The following is a 12,088-nucleotide window of genomic DNA, read 5'->3' on the forward strand; positions in this document are numbered from 1 at the left end:
CTTTCACAATTCATCATTTGTCTTCCTCTCTCTCAACGATACTCCACACATCCACCGAACCATTCGCATTTCCACCCTTTCCAGCCTTCGTTGCTGCTCTTCGTTCATTACCCATGTCTCGTTCCCATAAATCACAACACTTCTCACACATGCAGCATAATGCATGTGCTGCGGATATAATTACTGCAATTGCAGATCGCACAAATTCTTGTTGTGCATTCAAGAACACAAACAATAATTTGGTTTTGCAAGAAGTTTTAGATGTTGTCGAGGCAAGAAGACGAGTGAGACTTGATTTGATACGACTGGAGTTCAAATGCTTAATCGTGAACGGCAACCAGCAGATCAAGCAAGACAAACACAAGATCATGGATGAGATGTTGCGAGGAACATGTTGGGCACAACCAGTGCTGGAAATCATTGTGAAAATGATTGTTATCACAAAGGATGCAGCTGTACAAGTTTTACAATGAAAATGTATTGTAATGCAGATACAACTTGTACACAAGCAGCACCTCTCATCCCTCTCATCTAATATAAATAGTGGACTCGTACTGGTGAAGGCCAGTGTCGATCTGCATCGGCAGATAGGTAGATCAATGGATGAAATCAATATGATGAAGTTTCCTTGATCTACATCCTATTGATTTAATCCGTTAAAAACAGTGATTCGATACTATTACTTTAAGCACTAAATTTGTAGATCTTCACCAATTTCAATCTGTGTTCTTTTGTTGATGAATTATTTATGTTGCACAGGGCTGCAGCTATGACTTTACGCACAGTCCTGCTCTCACTACAAGCCCTACTCGCTGCTGCTGAACCAGATGATCCCCAGGATGCAGTTGTGGCGCAACAGGTATTGGTTGCTGCCTTGCGACAAGCAAAGTATTTTGGCACATCCTAATCGTGGGAGAAAAAAGGCACAGCTCGTATGATAAGAATCGGGAATAGGAGGCTTGCATAGCCAAGGTTAGCGATGTTAACCCTTTCTTTGGTGTGCTCTTTGCTTTCAGTACAAGCAAAGCCCAGAAATGTTCAGGCAGACTGCAAGACTTTGGGCACATGTGTATGCTGGCGCTCCTTCCACGAACTCAGACTACCTCCGCAATGTAGAGAAGCTTTGTGGGATGGGCTTTGAAAAGGTGAGAGGTGTTTCGGGGGTGGAGGCATTCTGTTTTGTTTTCTTTTTGTTTTGTTTATCTAGTCGAGGCTCATGAAGGAGCTAGAACGTAGAACGGATAAGGACACTCCCGTAAAATTAACAGTGGAAACACAACAGCATGCTTGAGGGACAAAGGAGAGATTTTAAAGATGAGGGACATGAGGACTAGTGAGGGACCATATACATTCACAAGCCCCAGATATTTCTTTCCCTTTGGTGTTCACACAGTGCTGGACAAGATGTTAATGTTCAGGCCTGCTCTCATTTCATTTGTAAGCTGCCGGCTTTATTTCCTTCTGTCACATAAGCTGAGCAACCTCATGTGCTTGTCTTGTCTTGCCTTGGCGAGGCTTTTCTGGGTCTTCCTGGCCTTTTCTTCTTTTGTACCATGGATAACTCCATAGCCCGGTGGGTTGTGATGCAAAATCGGAAACCGGTTGGGATAATTAGGTCTAACGGGGTTCTCACGCCTTCGATGTCGTGTTAGCTATTGGTGACCTAAAGACGGATTTAGGTACGAAGCAATGCGCACCTGATTACATATTACGGCCGAGTAGAACCATGAGTGCAGCATTGGCTAATTGCGGAGCCAATCGGTGGGGCAAAAACCTCCCGTGTATCTATTACATACACGCTATGCCAGACCAATGAAAGAAAGGACCACTGAGGCAGATTTGAAAGATGCTCAGCAAGCAACCAATAGCAGTCTTTATTTCACTACCAGGCAATCATCAAAGCACGTATTTACAAGCAAGCAGGCAGGAAAAGGCATGGAAGAGCGGACTTTCCCCTAGAATGTATTTGCCTTGTACAGACTTGCACAACAGACATGGCACCGTCTTTCATTTTGGGAAGAAGGAGACGAGAAGAAAGAAGCATGGGGAGGGGGTGAAGCATGGGGAGGATTGGCAGAGTGTCGATGACAGATCGAGAGTGCAGCGTAGCTGTAGCGTAGGCATTGAGGAAGGGTGTGAGGTGCGAACAATGCTTCACCCACGTGGCGACGGATGGTAATCATTGATAACGATTCTCTGAGGAATGCTGATTCCCTTTGTGCATCAAAAGTAGACCATTAGCTTGGAGAAAACCGGAAAGTTATTGGAGAAAACCGGAATAAGATAGCGTGAGTGTATATGCAGCCGCACGGTACACCAGGAACCTCGTTGTCACCATTCCCTCACTTCGTTCTGGAACCAGCATGGATTGTCCTGGACCTGCAGACAATCCCTTGGACCTGGCTTTGAGGGAGCAAAGTTTATGTAAGGATCCTTTGACCCCGCGCGGCCTTTTCCCATTAGTGCGTGTCCGATGGGGCGGTTGCAGCAATGGAGCTCTGGAAAATCCCCACGTCGTGATGTTCAGACGTTGATGTGTGCCCCCGCCCCTCCCCTCACACGCACGAAACACTCGAATCGTTCCTCCCCGTGCATGCCAACACTCAAATGGCCCAGCGGTCACTGGTGATCTTTCTTGCCCCTCCTTCATGCACACGCATGTTCCACTGTGCTGTGCGTGTGTGAGAATCGTCGTACCGTGTGATGAATGTGGAAGGTGCAGGGAAGGAAGAATGCGGGAAGGTAATTCGACCGGTCTGGAGGATTGTCTCTAATGGTAGGGGATTCGTTGGCATGTACAGGGTTTGACAGAGGTTGGTGGTGACTTGGAGACCGAGGAGTACGGGATGGCGGATTGATGAACAAATGGTTGAGGGAATAGCTGAGTGAGTGGATCAAATGTACAGACGACCTGAAGGACAAGAATAAATCTGTTGCAGGGTCGATGGAAAGACTGATGGGGTGAATGAGGGTTTGGTGAATTGAGGTTTAGTGAAGCGGATTGTTGTTGGATTGAGGAGATTAAAATCAGCAAATGGGGATTCATCACACTGGGAATCCTCCATCCCTCCCTCCCCCCCCCCCCCTACCACCCCTCCCTCAATGCCCTGGACAAAGGGCAAAGGTCTACCTGCCACACACGAATGAAATAACTAATTCGGGGGAACCCTATGTGTACATGGATGTCCTCCCTGGGTTGCATTCCCACAACTGTAACAATATGTATCGTAAAAACAAAACTTTTTCAATTTCCTAATAACCTCTACCAAGTTGGACGGAGGTTACATTTTCACCACTGTTTGTTTGTTTGTCCATCAAAATATACAGTCCATTCAATGGTAGCGATCCTTCGAGGGTTTCTGTAGCACATGCTCATCCACTCAGGTCTTGCACTGTCCCGGTGAGGATCTGCAATCTCTGATTGCTCTTTCCTGTTCTCTCTGTAATACGTATTGCCTTTTCTGACATCCATTTAGCCTCCGTCTTTCTCCTTGCTTTTGGGGTGTTGTTTTTGGCCTCTTCTTTTACAATGTCTTCAACATCTTGCCACAGTTCATATGCATTCTGTCAATCAAGTTCAGCTCTGCAAAACGTTTTTTTTTTTTTAACCTTAATTACATATTGTCTAGATGTGAATTCAAGGTCATATCTCGTTGTAGCTTTTGTAGGATTTTTTTTCTGCCTTTCTCAATTTGTCTCAAAGCTCCATATTAATGAGTACAATCTGTAATAACCATAACTATAACCACATCAGGTGATGCTCATATTAATGTGTACAGTCTGTAATTGGCATCTTACTATAATTCACCAAATGTCTGTTCGTCCGTTCGAAGGTACCGCAAAAACGGCTCAACCGATCGCAACGATACTTTGGGTGGGTATTCCTGGGACCCCTGGGAGTAAAATAGGCTATGGTGTTTTTCCAATTTTCCAGTTTTTCCAAACACGATGGAATAATATTTACCGATATGAACAGTGATGTGACTTTTGTTGAAATTCTACAAATACTGTTTATTCTACAGACCAGGAGAGAGTAGATCGACTCCTGACGAACGCTTCCTATATAAACGTGCGGCTCCGAAGTAACATGGCAGCGTGTGCAAAGCGACTGAGAAACAGGTGTAGCGGCCGCTTCCGTGTTACAGATTCGGCGCGCACTCTTCACACATAAACGTGCGACTGAGAAAGATGTGTAGCGGCCGCTTCCCTTTTTGCAGAATTCAATCTTTTTTTCAAAATGGGCGCCATGTACTGTTTAGATTTTGATGATTTGCGTGTGATATGATTCATCGGATGTTCATATGAATCGTTTAAAACAAAAAAAGCCTTCAATTTCTGATATTTTGCCTTTTCATTTGGGCCTCCCAATTGAAACCACGCCCATTGGGCGGGTACCCTTGCTAGTAACTATAACCACATCAAGTTTGGACAGAGGGCCGTGGGGAACCAGATGGGTGGGATGACGACATTCTGACGAAACCAACCTTTGTGTTCTGCTGAAATTGAAGTCCAATCGGGTGAAGTTTGGCAGCGGTTCACACACAAACTAATCAAAACTCATGTCAAGAAACATTTGCCTCAAATTCACACGTATGCACACACACCCATGCTCATTTGTGGCCAGCGTTGGCATGTGGAACCACACACGGGCTGCCATGAAACCTTCATTACACAATTATGATCTTGTATTGATTAAGAATGGGAATCTCTGATTTTTCTCTTTCATTACTTTTGGTACAAATGAAGATAAGATCGTATTGCTCTCTTGCTGAATTGACTTGTATTTTTATAATTGTAGGTTGGATGGGCAGACAGATGGTGAGGCTTGGGAATCGTTGCTTTTCATAACTAGGTTGTCTTCAGGGCCTTGTCGCATACCTGCCTGTCATACTGCTTGGGCATTGGCTTGCCTTTCACCAAGCCCAGATGTGATGGGGCCAGGGCAGGGAATGGGGGGTTGGGGCGTAGGGGAGGGGGATTGATTATACATTTGTTATTATTGGCAAATGATACAACTATTATTATTGTTGTTCATATCATTAGTATTAATTAATAAGTGCTTTGTTACAATGTTATCCTTTTTTTGCTTATTTTGTAATTGCAATGTCATGCCATGGAAGGACCTATTAAGATGCTCTGTACACCTTAACATGGCACACGTTTAGAAATCAGAGAATTCTTCCGGATTATTCGCAGGAAAATTTGTAGATTATTTGGAGTTGATCTCCAAACATAAAATATATTTGGAGATCAACTCGGGAGATCATAACGATCACATTCCACATCAGAAAGCTGCAGTGTAACTCAACAAAAAACATCCGTGCACACACACATACACATACAAACATACACAAAGATACATACTCATATACACGCACATACACATACATACATACACAAAGATGCATACTCATATACACACACATACACATAATACACACACACATACATACACACATACATATGGACATACATATACATATAAACACATATACACATACATACACACAACACAAACACACACACAAAGATACATACATACATACACACACACACACACATATATACAGTGCATTCAGAAAGTATTCAGACCCCTTCACTTTTTTCACATTTTGTTATGTTGCAGCCTCATGCTGAAATCGTTTAAATCCATTTTTTCCCTCATCAATCTACACTCAATACCCCATAATGACAAAGAGAAAACAGGATTTTAGAAAGTTTTGCAAATTTATTAAAAAGAAAAAACTGAAATATCACATGGACATAAGTATTCAGACCCTTTGTTATGACACTTGAAATTTAGCTCAGGTGCCTCCCATTTCTCGTGATCATCTTTGAGATGTTTCCACACCTTGATTGGAGTCAACCTGTGGTAAATTCAATTGATTAGACATGATTTTAAAAGGCACACACCTGTGTATATAAGGTCTCACAGCTGACGATGCATATCAGAGCAAAAACCAAGCCATGAGGTCGAAGGAAGAAGGTCGAATATATATACATATATACATATATATACACATACACATACTGTATATACATACATATATATACATATATACACATACATACATATACATATATACACATACATATATATATATATACAGTCACGTGAAAAAGTATGTACACCCCATGTAAAGTTTCGACTTTTTCAACATATTTCAACAAACAGCTATTTGATCTTCATTTCAACAATATTGATAGATAAAGGTACCGCAAGATAAAGGTAACAAATATCATGAAACATTTACATTTTGTAGTCCATTGTATAATTTAAATAAACATAAATGTAAATTTCGCGTGTGGAAAAAGTAAGTACACCCTTGGCTCTAATAGGTGGTATTGCCCCCTTTGGCAGAAAAAACCTCAAGTAGGCGTTTCTTATAACTGTCTACCAATCTCTGACATCGACTGGGAGAAATTTTTGCCCACTCCTCCATGCAGAATTATTTCAGCTGTGCGATGTTTGAGGGGTTTCTTGCATGCACAGCTCGTTTCAAATCCCCACACAACATCTCATTCGGATTTATATCCGGGCTTTGACTTGGCCATTCCAGAACCCTCCATTTCTTTCTTTTCAGCCATTCCTTGGTGGATTTACTGGTATGTTTAGGGTCATTGTCATGTCACAAGGTCCACCTTCGGTTGAGCTTCAACTTGCTGACAGATGGCCTCACATTATCCTCAAGCACCCTCTGGTACAATGAAGAATTCATAGTGGATTCTATGATGGTGCGCTGCCCAGGCCCTGATGCAGCAAAGCTGCCTCAAACCATAATATTTCCACCACCATGCTTTACAGTTGGTATCAGGTTCTTGTGGTCAAATGCTGTCTTTGGTTTTTGCCAAACATGTATTCTGGTATTGTGGACAAATAGCTCTACCTTTGACTCATCTGTCCAGAGCACTTTGTTCCAGAAGTGCTGGTCTTTGCCTAGGTGTTTATTGGCAAACTTTAGTCTTGCCCTGATGTTCTTTCTGGACAGCAAAGGTTTCCTCCTGGCACACCTCCCATGTAGATCAAATTTGTGCAGCCTCTTTCTAATGGTAGACTCGTGCACTTTGACATCAACAGTGGCAAGAGCTACCTGTAGGTCCTGTGATGACATTCAGGGGTTCTTCGAGACTTCTTTCAGCATCTTGCGGTCTGCTCTCGGGCTGAACTTGCTGGGGCGGCCTGGCCTGAACAAGTTGGCAGTTGTTTGGAATCTTCTCCACTTGTAGATGATCTTCCGGACAGTCGAATGATTGATTTCAAATTGTTTGGAGATCTTTTTAAATCCCTTCCCAGACTCGTACGCATCTCTAACCTTCTTTCTGAAGGCCTCGGAGAGCTCTTTTGATCTAGGCATGGTGACGCCGCACACTTCAACAACAAAGAGCAAACCAAACGAAATGTCTGAGGTTTAAATAAGATAGGTTCCTCCAAGATCCTCTAACGATATTCTAATCATTTGCACCTGAGCTGGTGCACCTGATTCTAATTTTAGGTATTTGAAATAGTGATAAATGTAGAGGTGTACTTACTTTTTCCACATGCGAAATTTGCACTTATGTTTATTTAAATTATACAATGGACTACAAAATGTAAATGTTTCATGATATCTGTTATATTATATCACCTTCATCTATCAATATTGTTGAAATGAAGATCAAATCGCTGTATGTTGAAATATGTTGAAAAAGTCAAAACTTTACATGGGGTGCACTTACTTTTTCACGTGACTGTACAGTGTACATACATACATACATACATACATGCATTAATACATACAGCATCCATTTATAGTAGACACATCTTGCTACATTATAAAATATATTTTGTGTTGACCATTTTCTTTTGCCATTCCTCCACAGCAACCTGTCATAGCAGCTCTCTCTTCTCATGGCTGGGATGTGGAAAATGCGATGGAACAACTTCTCAACTGCTGAGTTTTCCATCGAGTCTTCAAAAGATGTCATGACTGGCTTTTTCACCTTGGAAGGAGGAAAAAGTGCAAATGGTGTGGGGATTAATGTGGGGCAAGGAGAACGAGCTAAGGATAACATTGGGATTATAAGAAAGGGGCTAAATTGGGATACATGTTCAAATGCATGAAACTGCTGTACATAGTCACATAGTCAATGCGGCGTATCATTCTTGCACATACTGCACACGCTGCTCATGCCTAGTCGTGCACAATGAAGCATCGAGTCACTGTGTACAGGAAGACCTTTCTCGAGCATCCGCGCATGAGACCGCTTGGCATGTTGCAATACAGCCATACGCCGATCTTCTGTTGATCTGCGCCAATAAATCCAAGAAGGTGGCGCCGGTTGAGCCTGTACTCCTGACGGAGCCGAGGGGTGCTCGTGATTAGTCGTGAACGCTTCGAGGCTAGGATCGATGTCCGTTAGGTCCCCGCTCTGTTGCGAGGCATGGAAATTTCCGTCCGAGCAACCAGGGAAATCAAACCGACCGAGTTTGCCCACTCGACCGTCGAGCCGCTCCTCCGGCAGATGGAGTTTGCGCCAAATTGCACGCCGTTTCAAAGACGAGAACGGCGACGGATACGTGTGCGTACGTCCTCGCAAGCTGAGCACATTTCCTTCAATTTCTCATTTTTCCGCTGCGGTTAAAAAAGAAAAATTACAATTTTCAGCCAATAATGGATAAGCTCAAGTGATGATGTTTGCTGCTCGATGGTTTTTCTGGCGTGAACGCCACACTTTGCGGGTTTATCTTGCCCGTATTCTTTTAATTGCTCATTTTAATTATTCCTTACACTGCTGTGTCGTTCCAAGCTGAGTTTCATGATCTGATCTGCTTTTGTTTTTGCTTCAAAAGAAAGTCCAACTGGCATCGACATGGCATTGCCATTTGATTGTTTACTTTGCGGTCAATCGGGGAGAAGGACGTCAGTTGGATGGAGGAACCGCTGCTGGGGAAGTTTGAAAAGCCGACGGATCCATTTCCAGCCACATCTTTTGTTTTTTTCACCTCATCAGTGAAAAGGGAGCACAGTTTTGATTATGATTCATGGCATTTCAAGGCATTTCAAGGCATTTCCATCATTCTGATTTACTATGGAAGGTATTTGTGCATGGGTTTTGTTTTTTTGTTTAAATTGATATATACATCTATTTTTAAATGTAATTGCAACATTGTGCTATCTTGTCTGGAAAACAATTGCTTTATGCCAGTGAAAAGGTTTACCAAGAAGCAGAATAAATTGTCAAAGTGGAAAATCTTTTTCTTTTTGTTTTCAGTCTCGGAATGCCCACGGGTATTCCAAGTGTTGGGAAGCACAGGAGGTGGTACCTTTTGTTTTGTTCATGGGTTCCACACCGTCGTCACTTTATTGGTAAATACATTTTTGAATGGATATTCTATTAAAACAGCGTTTCTCAACCTTTGATGGCTCATGGCCCCCCTACCGAGTCGCTTAACATTCGTGGCCCCCTGCCCTTCAATAAAAGATGCAGATTTCGTTTTATGAAATTTATTTACTCAGTCTTAAAAGATAAATCAAAGTAAACATTTTTCTAAGCAATACAATCAATGAGACACTTGCTGTTGGGCTTGTCTGACGAGGCCTCTTATGTCCGGCTCCGTCTTGGACACAGCAAGGCGAATATCGTTCCCAACGTCAAGACGGTTTCTGGACTTCGTTTTAATGGTCGCAAGGTCAGAAAATCCAGATTCGCAAAGATATGTTGTGGCGAATTGAATGAGCATTACGGATGCCTTCTTGCTGAGTAGTAGATACGCATCCTGAACAGACAACCAGAAGGTGGAGAGGTCTTCTTTGTTACTGAAGACCAGCTTCATTGCTTTTGAAACCTTCAACTCTGCCAGCTCCTCTGCTTCGTCTTCAGTAGGTTCAATTTTGGCGTTGAACGGGTCTTTGTGCCACGGAACATCCAACGGTGCATCGTCGAAATACGATTTGAACTCAGCGGAGAGATTGTCAAGATGTCTAGTGATGCAATCTTTGATGCCGACGGGAAGCTCAATCCTCTGCATCTGCAGGTGCTCGTCCAAGAAAGGAAACGAGGCAGTGGACCCGGCCTTGATTCGTGCCTGCCAGACTTCCATTCTAGCAGACAGTCCGGCAAGCTTGTCTTGAACGTCACTGACTGTCACATCACGGCCTTGCAAGGACTGGTTCATTTCGTTGAGTTGGCCGAATATATCGGCCAGGTAGGCGAGCATCATGACGAACTCTTCATTGTCAAAGTGGACATGGAGGTTGTTTTCGTTGTCTCGCAGGAAGATTTCCACCTCAACCCGGAGTTCATACAGCTGAGAGAGGCATTTCCCCCTCGATAGCCAACGGACTTTGGTGTGGAACAGAAGTCCAACATGTTCCGCTCCCATTTCGTTGGCCAGTAGTTGGAAGAGCCGATGATTTTTGGCCTTCGCACGAATGAAGTTGATCACTTTGACCGCGACGTCCATGACTTCCAGCAAACGAGGCGGAAGAGTCTTTGACGCAAGAGCGTATCGGTGTAGCGAACAGTGGGAGGACGTCACATGGGGCCATTCGTTCTTCACAAGCGTGACGAACCCTCCTCTGACGCCGACCATCGCTGGGGCACCATCAGTACAAATGTGCTTGAAATTCTGCCAACCGAGTCCGTTAGCTTCAAAAAAAGAGTCCACAATAGCTTTGATATCTGCTGCTGTCGTTGTGGTTGGTAGGGTATTGCAGAACAAGAACTCTTCCTTCATCTTTCCCTTTCTCTCGTAGCGAGCGAAGGCGATCAACTGGCTCTCCATGGCGGTGTCGGTAGACTCGTCGAATTGAAGGCTAGCCTGGAGCGTGCTTTGTTTGATTTCGGAGCAAACTTGACGGCACACATCAGCAGCCATGTCGTCAATCCGTCGTCGGATCGTGTCATTAGAGAGCGAAACTTGCTGGAACTTCTTTTTCGCCTCTGGTCCGATCATCAATTCCACCATTTTCTCTGTACATGGCTTGATAAGGTCCTCAGCAATAGTGTGCGGCTTCTTGCACTTCGCAATTCGGTATGCCACTTCGTAGCTGGATTGAAGAGCAGGTTTTTCTTCTGGCCGGAATCCAAATTTGGGAAGTGTCGCTTCACGGTCATATCGTGATCGTTTCGCAGACAGAGCGTCGATATTATCTTCCTTCCTGCCGGGGTGCATCTTGTCGCGATGGTTTGGAAGGACGTAGTGACGCATTTGACATCACGACCGAGCAGTGCAGACATTGCGCGCAGTCCACGCCATCTCGACTGACATTCGTGAATCCAAACTTGACATAGCTGTCATTCCATTTTCGAGCCTTTGACATCTGAGAAAAAAATTGCAAATACGAATTAATTACTTTTGTAACGGTAATACAGTAAGGTTGAAAATTAGGTTTAGAAAAGTGCTCTGGAGGGAAGGAGAAGAAAGGAAGTAGAGATGTAAAGAAGCAGAAAGAGATGGAGAGAAACTCATCTACCCTTTTTTAGAGAAGGTTAAACTCATCTACCCTTTTTACTTTGACACTATGACCGGAGACTCGTCACCTTAATTGTACATTACAAGCTTCTGCATTCTGAATCGCAGTTTTTCGGCGTCCGCTCGTGGCCCCCCGGTCGAAGGCACGTGGCCCCCGGTTGAGAAACGCTGTATTAAAAGGATCACAAACTATTCAATAATAAACTAGCCAAGCCTAAGCTGTCCATGGAGGGATTCGGATGAAACTTGGACATGTTGGGTGCGTGACGAGGAAGACTTGATCCGATTTTGGTGAAGATCCCGATTCAGGGTGTCTTCCATTACCAATCAGCTTGTGGAGTGTGCGCCAGGTAGTTTAAGCACTCAGATGAAGCGGCTAAGGAACGGCTGGCTTAGCAAGCGATAGCAAGCCGATTGGTAACGGAACACCCCTGGATCGATAATATTTTTAAGTGATTCTTCACAAGGGAGAGATGGCCCCAAAAACGATATACAGTATCACATGATATCTCAACACGTTCTGGACGGATTACGCCAAAACGTGGTGGATTCGTTGGTGAAGTGACAACAGCAAGCTGATTCGACTTTGGTTCAGGTCCGAATCCAGAACCGGCCTATCGGTGGATACAAAAC

General features: G+C 43.8%; 2 protein-coding genes across 3 annotated transcripts in view; one reads left to right on the forward strand and one right to left on the reverse strand.

The window, feature by feature from the left end:
* LOC137437507 (ubiquitin-conjugating enzyme E2 K) overlaps window positions 1–9,231 on the forward strand; it is a 27,589-nt gene extending 18,358 nt beyond the window's left edge. For both annotated transcript variants that reach the window (XM_068131883.2, XM_078766000.1), the window contains exons 5-7: window positions 760–859; window positions 1,017–1,145; window positions 7,861–9,231. In XM_068131883.2, the coding sequence (XP_067987984.1) occupies window positions 760–859; window positions 1,017–1,145; window positions 7,861–7,935 (304 nt within the window). In that variant the 3' untranslated portion in view covers window positions 7,936–9,231. The remainder of the gene's footprint in view (window positions 1–759; window positions 860–1,016; window positions 1,146–7,860) is intronic.
* Window positions 9,232–9,541: 310 nt separating this feature from the next.
* Window positions 9,542–11,155, reverse strand: LOC137437185 (protein FAM200C-like). The gene has a single exon (XM_068131550.2). The coding sequence runs from the start codon at window positions 11,153–11,155 to the stop codon at window positions 9,542–9,544; it is 1,614 nt and encodes a 537-aa protein (XP_067987651.2).
* Window positions 11,156–12,088: the final 933 nt, after the last annotated feature.

The sequence above is a fragment of the Myxine glutinosa genome, chromosome 12, assembly GCF_964187855.1.
Source record: "Myxine glutinosa chromosome 12, kmMyxGlut1.1, whole genome shotgun sequence".
NCBI lineage: Eukaryota > Metazoa > Chordata > Myxini > Myxiniformes > Myxinidae > Myxine > Myxine glutinosa.

Excerpts from the sequence above, each read along its gene's own strand:
- LOC137437185 (XM_068131550.2), bottom strand. The coding sequence starts at position 11,155 with ATGCACCCCGGCAGGAAGGAAGATAATATCGACGCTCTGTCTGCGAAA.